The sequence below is a fragment of the Chenopodium album genome, chromosome 17, assembly GCF_948465745.1.
Source record: "Chenopodium album chromosome 17, dcCheAlbu1.1, whole genome shotgun sequence".
In the NCBI taxonomy this organism is placed as follows: Eukaryota; Viridiplantae; Streptophyta; class Magnoliopsida; order Caryophyllales; family Amaranthaceae; genus Chenopodium; species Chenopodium album.
Genome location: NC_137850.1, coordinates 6,860,673 through 6,882,437, shown reverse-complemented (window position 1 = coordinate 6,882,437; position 21,765 = coordinate 6,860,673). Strand labels below are relative to the sequence as shown.

Here is a 21,765-nt window from a genome sequence, read left to right as displayed (position 1 = left end):
GCAGCACGCGCGAGGGAGGAGGACGCCGCCCAAGCGGAGCGGGTATATTTTTTTTCGCCGGAAAAGTACTAAAACCGCCCTGTCTGTGCGATTCAACCGTGGTACAACCGCCAAAGTTAGACGATTTGACCATGGTCAAAACGCCCAGGATATACGGTTTGACCATGGTTCAATCGTATAGTTTGGGCGGTTTGACAATTAAGTAATATAATTGTTTATTTTAAGTGAATATTAATTAGATTTATGTGTAGGAAATAAAATTACGTAATTGTTTATTATTAGTGAATATTAATTAGATTTATGTTTAGGAAAATAAAATAATGTAATTGTTTATTGGTAGTGAATATTAATTAGATTTATGTTTAGGAAAATAAAATAATGTAATTGTTTATTTTAAGTGATTATAAATTAGATTTATGTTTAGGAAAATAAAATAATGTAATTTTTTATTATTAGTGAATATTAATTAGATTTATAGAATTGAGTATTAATTATTTGTATTACATTTTTTTATTAAATAATAGCCACAAACCGTTAGAAGGCTAAATATCGAGTTCACACGTGTCGAAGGATCGGGTCCTCGACATACTCGATCTCGTGGTGTTGATGCTTCTGAAAAGGAGGGAGAGGGCAGCTTCTCGCACGGCGGATGATGTCCTAGGTTGGCCTTCGGATGCTCAGCACGAGCTAGATCAGGTCATGGATGATTATGATTCTGATCATCATGACACGGAGGGTGCCACGACTTCCGAGAGTGGGCGAGGAGGATTCGAGCACGGGGAGTCGTCGTCTGGGTTTTTCGTGAGGAAAGGTAGAGGAGGGAGGTTTGTGGGTTCTACGACTTCGAGCACCGGCCGTACTCGTAGGTCTCGTGGTTCTCGAGACTCAGATACGTCTTGGCTTGTTCACGAAGCGATGTCAGGTGGTCCAGCTGATGGCAGTCTTATCCCTAGCTATGCAGCTCACGTTGCTTCTCGTGTTTGGGTCCGGGATGATCGTGATCCATTGAGGTGGCACAGTAGGATTCAGTGGTGTAGGTCGGTGTAGGAATGGGAGACAGAGCTGAGTGCGGATTTACGTGCACGCCTTCATAAGTCCCAACTCTCGATCAGTTAGTATCACCTTAGGAGTCACTTCAAAACCTATATACAACTTCAATTTCTCCAAGACCCACTTGTAACTCTCATAGGACTCTGTCTTCATTAAAGCATACGCGATCAAAAAGTTTTGATTTGTCGGTGTGATCCCAACAATCTCGAAAAACGGCATGTTGTATCTGTTTGTCTTGTAAGTGGAATCCATCCCTATGACATGTGGATATGTTCGTAACATATTCGCCATCTCTGGATGTGCCATAAAGGCGTGGGTGACAACACGTGTGTCGGGGTCAGCAGCTACCCAACTAACGTATTTGCGCTCATTGGCCAAGTGAAGGAACTGGTTGACGACATCTCTCCCTTCACTAGCATCAACCCTAACACGACTTCTGAAATTGTAGATGTGTCTCATGTTAGGGTTCTCAGTGGGAAACGCATCTTTCACCGCCGCCATTATGTGACTAGGTTTAGCACATGCTGAACTCATTTGACTAACCAATTGCTTCGCAGCCGGACTTAGACCACTCACTTGCCGATGACCCTCTCGATATACCATCATTGGGTGGTTATGCAAGCCATGCAAACCTGATGAAGGAATGATTTTCCACCCTTGATCGTCCACCATACATGTGACCTTGATACGAAATGGACACTTAACACCCTTTCTTTTCGTGTTTTTCCGTACAGCATTCTCCATATCTCTATCTTCGGCTGTGTTTCTATGGCCACGATCGCACTTAAGATACTTGACCGGTCGACCATCTCGTTGTTTCTTATACGAAGACTTTGTAAGGAAAAAGCCATAACGTATGGAAATGTTTTGTGCCCATTCAAATGCTTCTTCAAAAGTCGGGAAGATCATTGACGTTATAAAATATGAACTGTAGTCGATGCCATCGCCACCATAATCCGGTAGTGATGCCTATTAAACATCCCAACAAAATATTTTTAAAATAATAATCAAAATAATAATAATCATAATCATAACAACAATAATAATCATAATCATAGTTATAGTAATAATAATAACAACAAGAACAATAATAATAATAATAATAATAATAATAACAATGAAATTTGAAATTTTTTTTTCCCTCAAAAAAATTATTTTGAAATTTGAACCCTCTTACCAATATTTGGCCATTTACCGATCAACAGCCAAACCCTGCAAATCAATCAATTACCCCTTTTAATTTTTTTTTGAAGACCCGAGTATATAATTCAGAGGCAATTTCTATAAACCCTAGTTTCCAATTTGGGTTGCAAACTTGATTTTCTGAGTACTGTTATGCGATTTTAATCAGAGGAGCCCTTTAATTCGTAGCGGCAATTGGCAATTCTGCTCTTAGATTGTGGTATGTAATTTTTTGCAAAAATTTGTTTAGCATTTCCCAGATTTCTGATTTTGCAAATGATATAAGTGTTAAATTGTATTCTATGATTAATAGTCAATATGATAGTGATTCTATTTGATTTTCATAAGAAATCAAGCTTGTAATTACTGTAAATGGGGAGTTCATATCTGATTTAACCCAAATTGTAATTTGATTTTTGAATTTGGATTGCGACTGAGAATTTCAGTTACCTGATGTATTTATGAACAATGAATTGGAACTTATTGATTGCATGAATTGCAATCGGAAAATTCATATGATTATTTGTATTCTATGATTAATAGTCAATATGATAGTGATTTTTATTTGATTTCCATAAGAATTATCCTCTATCGTTTGTTAATTTTCGGATTCTTTGTTCAACCGAACCATTTTGAGGCGTATGGTTTGTATATCTTAGCTTTGGGATATTGAAGTTCCTCATTAGATTAGCAACTTCTTGATTTATAAATGTGAATGTGAGTGTTTCCGTGGTTCATGCAAAGCTTATCGAATTTCACCAAGCTGTAGCTTTGCCGTTGGATGCAGCAATTGAATAAATCATGTTAAGAATAGCTGTACCAGAAAAATATTTAATTGTAGTATCTGAGGAAAAAAGAAATAAATAAGTGGACAGAAGTAAGTGAAAGGGAAATGGAAAAAGTGTTATCTCAATTGAATGTATGTTGTTGTAACTAAGGCTTACTGACTTAGATGGTTTAATACGTGAACAAGTCCCTTTTGAGAGGAAATGTGAAAAGATCGTACTGCATTATTCCAAAAAAAGTAGGCAAACCATAAAGATTAGGGAAGTGATGACTTAGCAGTTAGCCAACCTACCGGTTATTAAGGTAATCGCCCCTGATTGTTGTTCTAAGTACTGTATTTTCCATGTTGCAGATCTGTAGACAAGACTTTCTTTCAGGTGTGTCTAGGTATTTAGTGGTATTACTAAGCCATTCATATGACATATAGAAACATTTCTATGATTGCCCAAATCTCCTTACCAACTATGTTACAAACGATAATATGGATCCTTGAGGACTTTAGATGTAGAATATTCACAGCTATAGCTCTAAGCATAGGAGATTGTTTCTGAACGTTAGTGGTTTGAAACATCTACAAAGATTATAAATTGGTATAGCATATGCAAGTACTATATGTTGTGGCTAAACAATTTAGAATATAGTATCAGTGTGACAGTGGTATTGATTGTACTATATCAATCTTGATATTACTCCTTTTTTGGCTGCTAGTTAAGTTCCTAATTGAGTACTGCAGGTCCTACTATTTCCCACTTTTACCTGTTCTTCTAAATACATAGCATGCTTCAAACTTTACACAAAGCTCATGTGCTATTGTGAAAGAAAGTTCATGAAATTTCACTTTGCTATAAAATGCTATACAAAGTATTAATTTATGATTCTAAAGGTCGTCTGGTGTTTCCTGCCTTTGATTCCTTTGTTTGAGATTCATCAAGCATTTGTTGGATTGTTAACTATGTTGTTTTGGTGCTAGTTAATACATCTCCTTGATTATAATTTCAATTTGGTCATTGAATTTTCTGCTATGCAGTCACTGGTTGGTTTATGATGCTGAAAATGTTGAGAAACCTCTATATACTAAAATCTTGTGTTTATGCAATGTTCAGCGTGGACCTGACTTCTGCTACAACCCTCCAGTGCCTTATTATCATTAATCACGTGACAAGATGACATGCGTTGTTTTAAAGGCAGTCTTTCCTCTACTTGATGGTGTAGACCTTGCTTCTTGTATGTTAGTTTGCAAGCAGTGGAGAGACATTGCGCAAGATGATTATCTTTGGAAATGCTTATGTGCTAGGAGATGGCCTTCTCTATGTAAAAGACCTTCACCATCAACAGTCACGTACTATAAACTCTATGGGACCTTTTACAAGCGCCGGCGGCACCAGGCTCTTCCTCCTTCAAGATTGTCCTTCAATGATTTGGACTTCTACATTGACATTTGGGCCGAAGGCCAGTCAATATTTTCAGAAGTGTTCTCAGGCCTAGTTCTGCATGGCGGCATAAAAACACTGCCTACTGGAATTTCTAACATTCTTAGATGCCATCTTGAAGGCCCTGATTACAAGATGATGTTGCCTGTGGAACCCAGGGTTTCTGTGCCATTGGGGCGGAAAGTGAGCGTTTCTGTGTTGGTTGGACGTAGGGATTCCAGCAAATTTGCTTGTATAGTTAATAAAGCAATGTTTGATGACATTAACTGGACATCTTTTCGGGCCCTTGCATTTGATTATCTTGACTTTTCCCCAATACACCCCTTCATATCGGGTATTAGAGCATGGATTTCATTGTTATTTGCCGATGCTGAGAATGATAAGGTGGCAAATGTTTTTGGCATTGAAATGGACTTTTGTGATGCTGCAAATAATGAGACTGAGGCCCTTTGGTTGCTCGACATGTTAGATTGGAAGTGATTAAAGTCAGGTCCTAGTTTACCTATGTAATGGTATAAAATAAATATATCAATCTCTGTAGATTGTTTGATCCTAGTTGTTTCACTTTTAGCTTAAATGTCGCCATCCGTAGTTGTCCAGCTATCATCGAGCTTGCAGGCTAGCTGTCTTGTCTCTATGCTTTTTCATTGTAAAGTTTCTTGAACTCAATATGAAGATTCTTTTGGGTTGAATAAATTTATCATTTTATTCTTTGTTTAGTAAATGTTGATTTGATTTGGACTTATATCGCAACAGGTAGTCTGGTGCACACAGCAGTTTTGTGTGAGACTCATCTGATTTTTAATTCTTGTATCATATCTCAGCAAGAGCTGAACATTAATGCATTAAAAATCAGAGGAGTCCATTACATTTTATGCATATGATTTTTGAATAAATAGTGTTAAGTAGTAAAAGATTATCAAAACCCTGCAAATAATAGTCCAGGTGAATCAAGGACTTTACTGAATATGTTCAAGGCTTGGTGAGAAAGGTTTAATGTGCTTACCAAGCAGGGCAAGCACCAAGGACGACTGCAAAGTTAAGGTCACCTCTGGTGTAGTATCCTTTCACTCGGCAACTAACATGTTCACAAAAGTTTTCACTGGCAGAGTGATGCATGCTCTGTCGGATACTGCTGATCAACTGAACACTTTCGATGGTGGTGATAAAAAAAAAAAAAAAAAAATACAATCAACAACTGAACAACATAGGATAAGATTCTTTCTATTTACAAAATGAATTTGTATTGGGATCCTATATATTGTGATGTCCCAATCGGCAATCAGGATTCAGGAAGTAACTAGCAACAAATTTATATATTGACTATTTTCAAATATTTCGCCGTACAGAAAACATAGAAACCTCCCAAAAAAAAAAAAAAAAAAAAAAAAAAAAAAAAAAAAAAAAAAAAAAAAAAAAGAAAGAAAAAAAAGTATGGAGGAAAACAGAATCAAAAAGATTTGCTTCTTTACAATTTCTAATAAGAATTCTTTGGTAATTTCCTGTTTTGCATGTCAAATTACCATCCAGATCTAAACTTGGATGGCTCTTCATCATCTAAGATTGCTGGCATGCACTTGTTGCTGGTTGAAGATCATTGATCATTTCCTACAGAGAATGACTCTAGTCGAGGTTCTGTCAGATCCACAATCTCATCATCATCGACATTGGTACTATGACTTCCACTTGATGTCAAATATAGCAGACTATTGACATACTGAACTGAAGAAAGATTTACTGACTTCCCAATGCTATCAGCCAAGAGGGTGCGATCAATGTCAGATGATAATGAACATCGAGACGACCATCGACTTGGACACATTTGTTTGAGTTCTTCAGAGTCTACAAGAACCTCAACTTGACTGGTAGACTTTTCCATGCATGGTTGTTCACATTTCATGCTGTTAGAGGACAAGTTCTGCAAAAGAAGGAAACAACTTTAAGTAACTGAAATAAGAACTTGATAAATGTTATAAAATAAATTTGATCTCTACACTAACAACCTTGAAGAATAAAGTTACTAGTGGAAAAGTGGACATAGATCTGCTATATTTGTAAATGCAACACAGTCATGCTAAATTTTCAGTGAAAATACACAAAGGAAGTTGATCAGCCTGTAGCAGTCTGCTTCTTTTTTTTCTTTTTTTTCTTTTTTTTTTTTTTTGTTGGTTTTTGGGGGGGGGGGGGGGGGGGGGGGGGGAGATGGGATGGGATTGTATAGAGAATCATACAGGGAAATTGGTGTAAACAAGATTTGATGTCGTAGGTTTCTAGCCCTTCATGGGTATCTTAGTGGGTAGGAAAGAGAAACTGGAAAGATAGTTAAGAAATGACATATGAATCTGGACCATCAACTTGCTAACACATTTCATTTGGATCTCTTGAAAAACAAAGAATGTTCAAGTCTCTACCTGGAACAGGTTTGTGGGAAACCTTCTTCCCCTTGACACATTTGGAACAAGTGTTGAGAGGACCTGAACAACTTCACTCATGCCTGGTCGGCATTCAGGATCCAAAAGCAAGCACTCCTTTGCTAAATAGGCCATTATTTGCATCTCTTCTTCGGCAAAATTACCCTTTAGATTTGGATCAGGCAATTCTGATATTACACGCCTGCTATCTTGTAGTCGAGGAGCAGCCTAAAGCAAGAGCAACCACAGAGGCATTACTCACAAATAAAATTTCAGACACTGCATTTTTCAACCTTAAAAATTTTCAATTTGGTTCAAGTGCCAACTCATTATTCCTTGCAAGAACAAAATAAGTTTTCAGCTGAATCACTAAATTAAAACTTACGAAGGTAAATCAAAGGTGATTTCACACCATTATTTGGCAATAAATGCAGGAATGAAGAGAAGATTACATACCCATATGACTAGGCTTTCATCTCCTTTATCAGATACATTGAAAATTGGAGTTCGGCCAGTTATCAACTCAAGAAGAACAACTCCAAAACTGAATACATCTGATTTCAATGTACCTTTTCCAACAATTGCATATTCTGGTGCAAAGTAGCCAAAGGTTCCTTGTATTCTTTCAGGAGAAGAAGAAGAACTGAGAAACCCATCAGTGCTTAAGCATTTTGCCATACCAAGATCAGTTACCTGCAATTATAGAATTAGCATGTTTGTCACATACTAACATCACAAGGTTTTAAACACTAAGGACTATTGCTTCACCAACAACTACAAAAGTCATCCGAAGGTTAAAAATCCAAAGACTACTCTAATGTCTATCAATTGGTTGTATGGTCTGATTGGATATTTTATTGACCTAACATAATTCTGAAAATTGCTGCTCAGTAAAGAAACATCCTCTTTGTTTTCTTATTTCTTGCCAAGTCATCTAGGACTAAAGATATTTTTCTGACAAAACCCTTATGAAGAAAGAATTACCAAGAGATTGATAGTGCTTGAAGAAATGAAGTAACACTGGTCAAATTCTTACTTTTGCTTTCCAATTTTCATCCAGAAGAATATTGGTGGATTTGACATCTCTATGCAAAATTCTTGGAGCAGCTGCATCATGAAGATACTCAAGTCCTCTGGCAGCTCCTAGGGCAATTGCAACACGGGTATCCCAATCCAAATGCTTTTGTCCATCCAGACAATCCCTGAGGTTACCATTTGGCATATTCTCAAAAACGAGTAGCCTCTCAACCTGTTTGCCCAAGGATATAGAGCAATAACCAAGTAGAGGCACAATATGGCAATGGTGAAGTCTTGATATAATCTCAACCTGCACAAGAATAATCTAATTAGACGATTCAAGGCCAGCACAAGCAGTTCAACATGTGGCCAAAATTGCTTTTTATGTGTTAGCCTTCCACCATTGGACCAGGCAATCAGAAGACTGCAAAATCAGTTAAGCTTATACCTCCTTAAAGAATTCAGAATCAGAATCTAGTCCCTTGGAAGCTTTAAGTCGTTTCACGGCTATAGTTCTACCATCTTTAAGATGGCCACGATATACATAGCTGCATCCCCCGACTCCAATCAGATTATCATGAGAAAATTTGTTTGTTGCATGTTCCAACTCTGAATATGTAAAATGGGTGACTGTGCCATGAATTATTTTCATTTTTCTTCTGAATAAAAGAGAACCAATCCAACCTGTAAATAAGAGAACAAAACAAAGTGATTTCGATTTATGAAAAAAAAAAAAAAAACCTAGATAGGTAGTTCCTAAAACTAATTTTCCACACATTTTGAATTCGCTTGAAAACATTTTGTTCCAAACCAGTTTACCTGTAAATGGACTTTCCATAAGACCCACATTGCTTCTGGCTGGAGACTGGGAAGGAAACTTGTGTTTTATCAGGTCAGTAGTACTTTTGAGGCTAGATCCTCTGTCAGACAAGGTTTTTTGTTGCTCACACTTGTCTCTTGGGTAAAAAAACCAGGTGAGGGATACAATTAATGCAAGTGTGATGAGCACCAAGCATACGAAGAGAATAATTACTACTCGGTTAGAAACGTGTTTGCTCGGAGCCTGAGAAGCTGTAAAAGATCCTGTTAAAAAAAAGGAAAAAGACTAAATTTAGAACAAATAGATATTTAACCATTTTCTTGCGGCCATGGGCATTGGCCATCACATTGAAACGTCAAAGCATAAAAGTAAGCATGACACAGGCTCGCTTAGAAACACGTGTCAAGTTGGAAGTTTAATCATTCAACCAGATACATGTACTTTGATATTTAAAATTGGCACTGTCATGATATCACCAGACAAAGGGTAAGCAAATGCACACTGCTTTCCAACAAACTCCAAAAGAGGTATATCTAATAGCTTTCAGAAAATAAAATCATGAAAGGTAGAATAGTCTGAAAATTATCACCAACTGAGATCGTAGAAGTGAGGCAAGGTCAGGAATAAGGGCAATAAGATATTTAGAAATTAATCTCAATTTTTTGGCTTCTAGCCATCTAGAAATTCTCCCATCTTTAAAGGTAAGAGGATATGGTATTACATAAAGCCAAATGAGTTATGCAGGCATGTGAAATCTTTCTCCCTGTAATTATGAATATATGACGTGTAGGTTGTTGTGGATGATGGAAACAATGAGGGGTAAAAAAATAGTGACCTAAACAAAGCTAAAAAGACTCAGTAGTGTGTCATATATGACTTTGTATTATAATGACCTTGATTATATACTCAATAAAGTGGCTTTTACTTCTTTCACCAACTAGAGAGTGAAATCTTAAATCTTAATGCAGCAGTGGGTTATATCTTTAGCTGGTTCAGTGATTGGACACATTCTTGATCATTTTTTAAGTATGCAAGCCATGCTACAAGAGCTTGAAATTTCGATGTACAATTTACATTTGATAAGATTTCAACCTATGCAGTCCAAAAACCAAGCTGATGTAGCTTCTTATAATAAAATCAAAAGGTTAGAAAATTACCAGAGGTGCAATCACATCCTGTAAAGCAGTTACTGTTCTGACCATCTGCTGCCAAAGTAGGCAATTCACCACTAATACAGACACAAGTCCAAGTGTTTCCAGTTGATCCAACATTCACTACGCCAAGAAGAAATACAAAAATAACTAATACAAGGATGAGCAATTGATCTAATAATTTATGAGTACTAACAGAAATTCAGGAACCGGTGGCTAAGGAAACAGGATTTTATAGACACCAAAAATATAAATTTCGTATACAATAATATATTTTAACAAATAAAAAAATATCCTTTTGTGGTATGTTGGTTTATCTTCATCTTTCCCCATCTTACATATAAAACCAGGAATAGCATAAGGTGGTAAACTGGTAACCTACCAGGCAGGCAATCACACGATGTGGAGCAATTAGCTGCATTACTGGACCTTTGAGTTTCTTGATACGCAGAACATGTGCAGGTCCACCTAGTTCCAGATGAATTTGACACCTGTTCTGCACCCAGAGAGAAAAGATAATTCAGGTTTGCTTCATCTGCTCATATTCTGCATCTAGTTCACCCTTACCGACAAGTTTGATTGAAACCTGCCAGAACAACAGCTGAACCAGATGGGACTCATGAACCTCTAAACAATACAAAAAGAGACCAATTCAGTAGCTTTTCAGAAATTGCCTCAGGCATATGGGCATAAACAGTATTAGGAAGCCCCTTATCTATGTGCTTATAAATGACTAGGCCATGCAACACCCACAAGACCACAATCCAATTGCATATGCCAATTGGTAGATAACCAAATATTTCACTCATCAAAAGATGGATTACCTTGACCTATCAAACAAACAGGTGGAACACTCTAATTATGACTCACCACCCTCAAAAAAAGGGCCAACTATGCGATCAAAAAAATTAATCATTACATAAGTATATTTGGGTTCAGTGGCGTAAAAAGGTAGAGTCAGGGGTTGCTCATATATTACCATGAAAAAGCACAGCAGAAGTATTTTGGACATCAAGTTAATATTATATCAAACGCCCCGAAGTTGCATACCATAATTGAATGACTTTGTAAGAAAAGAAAAATTCTTTCGATAAACTAATACACTCAAGACTTTTAGTTTCTAAGGTACTAACCACATGTTGTCTGCTGAATGCAGATTAAGAACAAAACAGATGTAATAGCAACCTGCAGCTGGATCTTCATCAATTCCTATGATAGAGTTGAACTTCAGAAGAGAAAAATAAATCATCAAACAGACATGCTATGCTAAATGTACATTATAATGTAACTTTAATTTAATACTAATAGTAGCAATGTCCCTATCAGACAGCAAGCAAGCAAGCATCAAATATAACAGAAGATGTGCTTTGCTTTTTATCAAGTTTCTGAGACAATAAAGACAAAATAGTAGATTAGCAAGTGAAAAATGGAAGTGTGACACCAACTTCTATACTGTTTCAAACTTTCAAATTAAAAAAACATGGTTACTTACAAAAGAAAAGCGTCTTAAATCTGCAATAACTTACATATAGAAAATACAAATTGAACATGAACAGAACATAAAAAGGCTATGTATGATTCGCTCTAAACATTAAGAACCCAGAAATCTCTTTTATATGCTTAAATCGAAGAGGGAGGCTAATGCATACCTTCACATACAGTATGGTTGGAATTTCATGTCCATAAGTTGAATTTCAAATCCTCCAACAACCAAATCTGTCACAGAATTGTTATAGGAATTAGCTATATGATTGATTACACAATTATCAGCCAAAAGAATGGCCCAATGGAGGAGCTTAATTCACAACTGTAATGCTTTCATCTTAGCCAAAAAGATTGATCAATTCATGTATAGTCAGCCAAATTAATTTCTTCTAACCTTTGTTTCAGAAATATATCAGATTCACAGGTGCAATTTAAAAAAAATAATAATAATAATAATCTGAAGTCCTAAGTGTATAAATATATGGTCAAACAAAATTCAACCAAATTCATGTTTGGCCAACAATCCCTCTAGAAACTCATATTTTTCAAGGAATTGCCAACAAAATACATATATTCACTATTTAGAAGATGCACAAAAGTACACTCTGTACTTACAATATACCAATAAATTTCTTCCAAAAAAAAAAGTAAAAATTTAAGTACTTTTATTAATCTATTGCATATGACCAATATCTGACCCATCTCAATTGGTTTAATACCAAGATATCTGGAACAGATAAAGAATCAAAACATGATTGAATATTTCTCTGCACATTCTAATACTCGTCCATTCAGGAACACGCATATGAAAGAAACTAACCGACATTGTCCACAATACCTGAATATAAAACCTTCAGAGACTTCTTTACACTTTTATGCAAGCTATTTTTGAATACAGAATCATAACTAGTCGTCTACTAGCAATGCATCACCATCTTCAGACAACAAAAATCCCATATAATGCTAAATGAAACCCATTTATAGTTGACTCCTACTCAGCTTTAATATGAAGGCACTTGGGACAGAACAAGCCAATTTGGTCTTCCAAAACAAAGCAATAGAGATGGCACTTCCACGAAACGACTTATTAGCAGATTACAAGGTGCATGCCAAAACTAGAAACCCGAATCAACAATGCCATTACCAGCACAGCAGAAGCAGAAGACATAGCCAAACTAAGGCGTAGCATATTTGTAGAAGAAAACTAAACAATGTGGATTAACAATAATAAAACCAAACCAATCATTCCAGATATTGCCAAAGCTAATCTTTTACACAGTAGAAAGCGACCACTCAACCATTTCAAGAAAATCAATTATATACAATTAATTAATATTAAAGTTTATGTTATTATTGTGCTCCCCATGATTCGAGCTAACTCTCCAAAACTCCTGTACAGCATATAATATATGCTTAAATTATGTACCCACATCAAACAGATCGTCAACTTCATTAATTAATTTTTCATACAGTATTTAAATTATGAAAATGGTATGCATTGATTATAATTTAAGAAGCTAATATTATTTTTAAAAAAACTATGAAGTATTGAATTAATATTAATAACTCTTGTCAAAAAAAAAAAAAAAAAAAAAAAAAAAAAAAAAATTAATATTAATAACAATGAATGCATAATTTTGTGTTAAAAATCTCTTAATTAAAATCATCTCGACTATTAAAAGATGTCAAGATCGTACACAAGCCATCGATCTTAACCACTAGGTCAAAATTAAACATTTCTCTAAAAGTCAAAATAGACGCGTGATTTCACAGATTTGTTATAGATTTCCGATTTTAATACGATTAAGGGTTATGTTTAACAAAACCCTAAATTTTTCGAAGCCAACATGAAAAGAAAAAAGGTGCAGGGTTGTTGATCATCACTTGCTTTGTAGATTAAAAGTAGTACTACTTGGCTTTGAAGTTCAAAGACAAAATCTACAGGCGCTAAAGTCATGAAACATAGACGTGTGTATTGACAATGATTCCTCAACGTCTTATACAATAATATTAATAATAATTAATCATCTTATCAAATGAAATCACCATTTAGAACCTGTTCCACCAGCTCAGTGTCTGAATTACCGACACAAAATATTCAAATTTTAAATTTTAAGTAATGTAAAAATATTATTTAAAAAAAAAAAAAAAAAAGTACTGCATTTTCAGGGCGTACTCCAAATCTTTACAATTAAGTCAACGAAATCTGGGAATCATATACTTCGTACCATATGAGCTACTTCAAATTACAGTACTACTTTTCCACTATTCTATTCAAAATTTTGTTATGTTTTTATTACGATCACAATCTCATTATACACTCCTCGGGTGTACCATATGAATTAATATACGGAGTATAACTACTTCACTATTCTATTCTCACAAACTCATCTTTTCTCTTTATCGAAGCTGAATATGTATCATACTATCCATTACACACTCGGGTGTACCTAATAAAAACACGGAGTAATCTCGCTAGGATATAGATTATAAAATTATAACTGTATAATGCAAATTAATTACACTCGGGTGCAACAATAAGCAATGATCACAAATTAAAGTAACCTTGAACGTAAATAGCAAGCAAACATTCAATAGTTCGAATTTTGTAAATTACCAAAAAAAAAAAAAAAAAAAAAAAAAAAAATCGAAAAATTAAAATCGAAAAGTTTCAGAATACCTGAGCACCTGAGCTTAGTAGTTCTTCTTCACTTCTGAGGATGAAGCACATTTAGCAGATCATAGTAACAATGGAGGTTGAGCTTAGATTGAACGCCATTAAAATGAGCTTAAAGCTTGAATAGGAGGAGATCAGGAGAAAGAAACAGAGAATTTTCTCTCTCTAGTAGAATTGTTGTTTGTGTGTTAATAGAGTTGCAGAAAATGGTGCGAGTCTCCAAGTGTGTGAGTGAGGGTGAGGGTGAGGGTGAGGTGGGAAGAGTGCAAAAGTGGTGAGAAATGATACGGCGTTAAAGATAGGACACACACTACGTTGCTAGCCAACGGTTCATTCGAGGGGTCCCTACTCGTCATCGTTCCTGGATTTGCATTGATAATTGTAATTAATGCAATTGTTTTCGCGATTTTCAGGGTATCAGTCCACGCTTTTATTTGCCATCAGAATTTATGACACATGTGACATTCTTGTGATTCTTGGCTACCCCAATGCACTCGCGTTAAAAAGATGGCACTGACTCGGGCTAGACTATGGGTGCCAGCTAGTGACATGAGATGTGCACAAGTTTGAGATTTGAGTTTAGAAATTTGAAACTCGACTTGAACTTGAAAACTTTAACACCTACTCGAGCTCAGCTCAGCCTGTACTCAATACATATATTTAACTTATTCAAGTATAAACAAATAAATAGGAAAAAAACTCACCGTCGTATTAGACTTCCAGTCGAGTATATTGTGTAGAGGACTTGCATAACTGCACATTATTGCATACTGAATCCAAAAACTCTCATGAAGCTTTGAGTTCGATACAATTTTGAATTTTTATTTTTTCTATTTATTAAAATGAAATATATTGTATTAAATTAAGTGATCAACCAAATTGAATTACCCTGTACAATTATACATATCCTTCGAGACTAATACAACTTACAAACACTATCTAGCGTGTAGCTTTGCACCAAAAACTATTTTGGTATAGCTGTAAAGCCTGTAATATTATGCAAATAAAAGATTAAGATAAAAGTTGAACGGCTGCAATGGACGGGATTTTTTCGCGTAATTTCTGTGTAACGGCCACTCGAACAGTCATCACTCCGGCAGCTGGACCTGTGATTTTGACTTTCACGATTGGCTCTTCAATCCCAACAAGCTCCAAAGTTCCACCAGCAGCTCCTATAAGGAACGGCCTTATTTCTTCAAGGACCTGCAATAATAACTTATGTGAATTTCACCAATGCATATATCAAGTGCAGCCAGCAGTGTCAAACCTCACAATCTTGGATTTTTAACATCCACAGAACATTATGTAAATGGGAATGAGAATGGAAATTTGAAGATAAACAAGTAAATATGAAAGTAGGAATCAGTAATTAGAGATTCACTCCATAATAATCTATGACACGAATAGTTTGAAATAAGTACAAGTACATAAATTTCCGAAACTTCCTCCCCAACTATCCTCCATTTTCATTTAAAAATTTGGCCACATGCTCATTCCATTACTTAGCTCTATTCCCTTCCTTTATTACAAAGTGCTAGCCCTCCCTAAAAAAACCACAGTTCCCAACCCAAACCTCTTCAAGTGATCTCAATCCTATATAATAAAAACAAGAGAAATGTAGGAATCAGCTTCTTGTTCATATTCCCAAACCACTAATCCTCTTAAACACCCCACCAGTGTGAATTTTATGTAGAAAACAGTCATTCCATTGTACAAACTAAAAGTGAAATAGCTATTTTAATTTAATCCAGGTAAAGCCACTCAACTGTAAGTGCCCCAAATTGGATGGACTGTTGTACACTGTCTAAGAGTCTGATTAAGATTGTTGTGTCATGTACTGTCAATAACACAGCACTTTCCCAATTCATTATTCCGAAAAAATCACCCCCGACAATGAACAAAAACATTTGGGAGCAATTCAAGATAGGCATTCATTGGGGGCAAATAACACAAACCTATTTGATCAAGAAGAGGCATTAGCTTAGACAAGCTATGTGTTTATGATATATCGACAACGGATCAAAATTGATCAGAAATATTAATTCTTAATCTTAATAAGATAAAAGAATCTGTGTGATTCCCGATTTCCAGCATGACAGGTTAGAGCTACCAAGCCTAAGTGCAGTATGAGCTTATTCATTTGTGATGTAAAATTTGCTTATATTCTTAATAGGAGAACCCAGTGGTACATTATATTCCACTCAAAGCATCTACTTTACTGTCTCCTTGTGATGAAAAAAAGGTGCTGATTCTGTAAACATCTCAACAAGCACTAATGCATCAGTTTTGTGTATGGCGTAAAAATCCAGCACTAACTTCTATCCCAAAGTATAACGGAACAACATCATAGTCAAATTTGTAAATTAAAAACAACACCAGATTAATGAACATCATCTGTGAATGGAAGTGAAATCAGTCTACTAAAGCAGAAGCTACTGGTATTCAGGTTTCAGCCAGAGTACTGAGTAGATGTGCAACTTCAAATTGCAAAACAACAGCATCAATTCATATTGGCAAAGGGTAAATAGGTTAAGAGGTAAGACACCCTCAGACTGGGTTAAATATACAATTTTAGTGATTGTGGTCTCTGTGATTCAAGTAACTTGCAACATTCTACAAGCACTGGATACAAAAGCAGAAAAAGGAGGTTCCAGCATAAGGACATTAAAAGGTATGCTCTCAAATTTTCATCAAGTGTGCTACGTGGTGCCCAGAGAATCTCTGGCTGCTGCCATCAAATCTAGGTCAAATCAATATTTTCTAAGTGTCTGATGCATCCAGTAAACTCATGAGAGACATAAAGAGAAATCTGCGTGATAAACTGTCTCATCTATGCCACAATCATACAATCAACTTTTCGCCGCACTGATCAAATGCCATAATATACATGTTTGAACAAAATAGCATTCAGACTATAACATCATATGGTGCAAAGTCATTCTCTTCACATACAGGACTATAAACAAAACATTATCAACCACTCGTAGACAACAGCATAACATACCATAAAAGTTAATTTTAACCTTCTTAGTCCATAACACACTCAACAGACCACAGGTGCTATCACTGATACCCAAAGGAATAGAATAAGTTCACAATTGCACACAGGTGCTCTCCATCAAACTTTGCATGCATTTCTCTTTTTCTAGCTAGTTTCCATAGAATATCATATTATTAATTCATTATATCATCATAATTTCTTGTCACCAGTGGTAATTTCCTTGAGTCTTTCGTCCCTAGATTAACACCAGAGGAAAGAGGTACGATTCTGATGTAAACATCTCAGAGAAACTAACTTAAGCCGTTCAGGTGTGTCTAAACTACTCTAAGTCACTAAATGATTTTAGTATAATTAATCCAATTAGTTGATGACAGATAAAAAGAAACAAACAGGAAAGAAAAAAAAAGTTTCATTTCATGATTTACTTCCTTAAAAATAATGACTAAACATGTAAGCACACCTTTTCTATGTTGTCTTCATTTAGCTCAAGGCCAGTTTCTTCATCAGGAATTGCTTCCACTGCAACTATCTCAGGAATTTTTTCCATAAGGCGGCGCTCAATACCCAATTTCATGGTTGTTACAGAGCTGGGGCAGGATCCACATGCTCCTTGCAATTTCAATCGAACTACATTTCCATCAATTTCATGCACAGCAACATTACCACCATCAGCCATTAGATATGGCCGCACTTCATCTAGTACACTTTCAACATTTTCTTCAGTTAGGGGAAGCTCCAGAGCTGAATTAGGAGTGGTAACAGCTTTAATCACTGAAATGAAGAGAAAAAACAAATGTGAGTCATAGGACGAGAGCTTCATCATGGTAGATAACACAAAAAATAAATAAAAATAAATTGAAAAAGATATATAATTATTAAGACACTGGATTACTGCTATACAGGTTATACTATTAATAAATGCAAAACAACTTTGAAATGAAGGCTAAATCTAAGGACTAAGACACCACATTGACAATGACATACCAACACATCTTTCAGATAAATGAAAATTTCAGACAACATCCCTCCCCCCTTTCACCCATTCACAAGATGATCAAGCAACTAGACAATTGACCTGTAGAAAGTTTCTAGGATCTGCTTGATACGGAATTTAGGCCACTGACGAACTTTACTTAATAATTATAATTATGGTTAGTAACAGGGGCAGATCTCAAAACTCTAAGTTACTGAGGTTTTCTTGAAGTCATCATCAATTTAACAAACTCACACCTGTAAGATAATGCATACAAGATTTGCCTTCTATAGGATACAAAAGCAAACACAGACAAACTAGGACTCCTTAGCATGATGAAAACAAATCAGCCTAAACTACTACTCCTATGTTACTTCGAGACCCTGATGTACATCAGGTGTTGCATGTCAGATCCTCAGACACTTTGACACGATACAACAACCAAATATATAGTGGTCTATATGAAAATTTATAAATTCTAGACTTCTAGAGAGTCAGAGTATCCAACACCATGTTGGACACAACACCCAAATCGAGTGAATAAAAAACATGTGACTTTTTTTTTGGCGGGGGGGGGGGGGGGGGGGGTAGAATTTTAAAACATTTGAAACAATCAAAATCCTAACTAAATCAAACAACAATAGTACAATACAACATAGAATCCTAAAAAGAACAGTAAACAAAAAACTGAAAACAAAACTTAATTGCGAGTACACAGATAGACCTCATAAGAATAGGAAGTTAGACTACTAATCTTTAATACTCCGTACATCTTTTGGCTATAAGTAAAACGTCACTCTTTAGGGAATAATGGCTGACAAGTATAAATTGGATATGCAGCTTACTTTTTGCACATAGAACTAAAAAGCATCATCAATCTTTTAACAATGTTAGTAGTATAGGGATAAAAGACCTACACGGCACATACTATAGCATAATACTTGTGCGGAGTAGTTTTTTAAAAACAGATGACAAGGGAGCTTTACAGGAAATGTGAAAAATATTACGCTAACACTGTTGCATATAGTAGATATGATGATGCAGAAAATATGTAACGACTTATGCTTTAATTGGAAAGATATTTTATTAACGCCCTCCTAGAGGTGCACTTAACCTTAACAGAATTGTTATTTTAGGCTCCAACAATTCACATTTTCTGAGGTCATATTAGCATATGTGATAAACTCAATGTGCTGACACTACCACAAAGACTAATAAGAAACCACAATAGTAGCAACAAATTGAGAAATACCCACCTCGAACTCTAGTCGAAGAGAGCGAATGGATACAACTTGAATGAGCAAAACCTCGTCTTGCACGATTAAAACCTTTACACTGGGATCCAAATAAGTTCGAATTCTGTTGAAATTTCAATAACCCATGTCATAACTCAGTCGCAGTTATCTACCTATATCACAATAAAATCACAGGGAGAAAAATATGGACCTTAAATTGAAGAGGAAGGCACGGAGCCGCCGGTCGAGAACACGAAGGTTCAAGGGTTTGTTGAACCTTGTAGCAACAAGATTGGCTCAACATAATGAAGTTTGATTGTTGGGAAATTTATAATGACTGTTTTTCAACCTGGGAATAGGAAATTGATTAATTCAAAGCTCAATAAATCGCATAAACTACTCAAAACCCAATATAATTACAGAAAAATAGACATCAAATAATACCCTAATCAAGAATTAAATCTAAATTAGTGATTTTTTCCAGTAATCTAATTCATGGGTATGAAGCAATAGCTTCGAATTAACAATAACACCATGAAATTAAAAGTTAACCTAACAAAAACAAGTAAAAATTTGAACATGAAAACAAAAGGTATAATACAATTCGAAAAAATTAGCAAATTAAATAAATACCTAAAATACTTGCTTTGTTTTAATTGGGGATGCTGTTCTTCACCTTCAATACAATTACAACGATTAAAAGTCGAAATTGTTTGATATTTTTTGTATTCAGAAGATATAAGGGTTTGAAGAGCAGCTGTATCAGGGAACGTTTCCCCCCAAAACCCCCTCGGGGGGATAGAGGAATTCAATCGAACTATTAAATATCAAGTTCCAACTTCATACCTCCTTACCTCATTCCTAATTCCAAATTCATACCACTCTGCGAACCAAACGTCCTTAAAGGGGGTTAACGTATATTAGTCAAGTCATGTCTGAAACCTGTTTCGGCTTGACATTATGTCACAAATTTAATCATTGACGGCTAATATTAATGAGGGAAAATATGTAGCATCTAATTCAAAGGAGAAAATACAAGTTGATCTCCTAGAAAAACTTGGATAGTTTATCACATGGCATTATTGTAATAAACTTGCCTTGGGTTTCGCGAAATCCCGTTAAAAAAATATTTTTCAAGCCATGTGTCTTTTTTTTTTTTTTTTTTGAAAGAAGACAGGGTGAGAATCGATCTCAGGATCTCCTAAAATCGAGAGAAAAGCTCTAACCACTTCAAGCCACGTGTCTAACTTACATGCTAAAAGGTATTTCACGAAGTTAACAAACTCAATTGTTATGACCAACATGACTGAACTCAAGGTCAGTTAAGTCAATTTTGAAACAGTTGTCATATTCTTAATTCTTTCACCATTAAACACCTTTGGAGACCTTCTTTCACCGTTAAACACTTCCACCTTCATCATTCCTTCTAGCCGGAAATCATGGGCTAGGTATCATTGTTGAAGATATTCCTCCATGATTTCTCTCTCATCCATTGTTGAAGACCTTTCACCATGATTTCTCTCTCTTCCATTGTTGAAGACCTTCCTCCTTGATTTCTCCATCCTCCCTTGTTGAAGATCTTCCTCCATGACAAACACCTACCCTTAAGAGTTAACAATTCCCTTAATTTCTACAATTTTCTTAAGTTTTTCCTTTGAATTTGGCGACAAAGCCGCCGGAGCCGTCGAAAATTCCCGATTTTCAATTATCTTTTTGACTTTACGAGGGAGCTCACCGGGATTCCAAGAACCTGGGTGTAGGAGTTTTCTTTGTTTTGAGGAAGAAGATGAACTTTAATTATTACCAGATTTATTGAAATGTATTGAATATTATATGAACTTTAAGTTATGTTGTATATTATTTCTTTTTTATTAATGAAAGCTATAAGAAGCATATAATTGAGCATTAATTAATCTTTTGAATACAAACAAATCGGCATAAGATTTCCAATTTTTAATTTTGTGTTTGAAACTTTGAATGGGGAAGTTATATGTTTAGGGAGAACTCATGAGATAAGGTTTACCAACCTATAACGGTGATTGTGGTGGCTAAATACAATAAGTAAACTGTGATTTCGCGACATCCGGTCGGCATACAATGATCGATGGTGAGTAGATCTGGTTGGTATATGGTCTAATCTATACGTAAGGTATGGTTTCGAACTGTGGTTAAGTCTACTTTACGATATTTGTGCTTCCAAAAATTAAGGTTGAAAAGGCTTTCAATCACGTTTTTAATTGTATTAATTTTTGTTTAGTTACTGTTTGGAATTCTTTGTTTATGTTAATTGGTGCGAAAAGTAAACCCCAATTAATACTGTAGAAAATCGACAACGATCCGACAACACAGATAAAACCCAAGAGATTGGCAATTTGAAGGAGATGATTAATTTAATGGAAAAACACTTGAAAGCATTCCTTGAATTTGCGAATATTGGTTGCAGAAGAAACACCAACTAACTATGGTTAAGAATTGAAACTGTTCAAATCTGTTTTATCTGTGTAACCATCAAATTACCTTCACACCCCTAGTTAACTGGGGTCTGCT

General features: G+C 35.5%; 3 protein-coding genes and 1 pseudogene across 7 annotated transcripts; 1 reads left to right on the top strand and 3 right to left on the bottom strand.

Annotated features, from left to right (window-relative positions):
- Positions 1 to 1,074: 1,074 nt before the first annotated feature.
- Positions 1,075 to 1,959, bottom strand: LOC145588601 (protein FAR1-RELATED SEQUENCE 5-like). The gene has a single exon (XM_081645227.1). It carries the CDS (start codon positions 1,957 to 1,959, stop codon positions 1,075 to 1,077), a length of 885 nt encoding a protein of 294 aa, XP_081501353.1.
- Positions 1,960 to 2,205: 246 nt separating this feature from the next.
- On the top strand, positions 2,206 to 5,071 carry LOC145587527 (F-box protein At5g39250 pseudogene; annotated as a pseudogene). Of its 2 annotated transcripts, none has more exons than XR_014101287.1 (2): positions 2,206 to 2,452; positions 4,122 to 5,071. The product of XR_014101287.1 is annotated as an F-box protein At5g39250 pseudogene, transcript variant X1 (transcript). The 2 variants fall into 2 exon arrangements; XR_014101288.1 differs by having other exon boundaries at positions 4,046 to 5,071.
- A 593-nt stretch (positions 5,072 to 5,664) lies between these two features.
- LOC145587526 (receptor-like serine/threonine-protein kinase NCRK) lies at positions 5,665 to 14,276 on the bottom strand. 3 transcript variants are annotated; one of them, XM_081644263.1, is made up of 11 exons: positions 14,013 to 14,276; positions 11,497 to 11,563; positions 10,981 to 11,072; positions 10,230 to 10,343; positions 9,854 to 9,970; positions 8,696 to 8,959; positions 8,325 to 8,560; positions 7,896 to 8,186; positions 7,316 to 7,552; positions 6,860 to 7,087; positions 5,665 to 6,366 (listed from the first exon to the last, which is right to left on the bottom strand). In XM_081644263.1, the coding sequence occupies exons 3-11, from the start codon at positions 11,048 to 11,050 to the stop codon at positions 6,043 to 6,045; spliced, it is 1,881 nt and encodes a 626-aa protein (XP_081500389.1). In that variant the 5' UTR covers positions 11,051 to 11,072; positions 11,497 to 11,563; positions 14,013 to 14,276; the 3' UTR covers positions 5,665 to 6,042. The 3 variants fall into 3 exon arrangements, with proteins under 3 accessions (XP_081500389.1, XP_081500391.1, XP_081500390.1); XM_081644265.1 differs by having other exon boundaries at positions 10,981 to 11,056; XM_081644264.1 differs by having other exon boundaries at positions 14,021 to 14,276.
- Positions 14,277 to 14,732: 456 nt separating this feature from the next.
- On the bottom strand, positions 14,733 to 20,005 carry LOC145587525 (nifU-like protein 2, chloroplastic). Its single transcript, XM_081644262.1, has 5 exons — positions 19,852 to 20,005; positions 19,430 to 19,567; positions 19,240 to 19,342; positions 17,471 to 17,781; positions 14,733 to 15,212 (listed from the first exon to the last, which is right to left on the bottom strand). Exons 2-5 carry the CDS (start codon positions 19,520 to 19,522, stop codon positions 15,021 to 15,023), a joined length of 699 nt encoding a protein of 232 aa, XP_081500388.1. The 5' UTR covers positions 19,523 to 19,567; positions 19,852 to 20,005; the 3' UTR covers positions 14,733 to 15,020.
- Between the last annotated feature and the right edge of the window lie 1,760 nt (positions 20,006 to 21,765).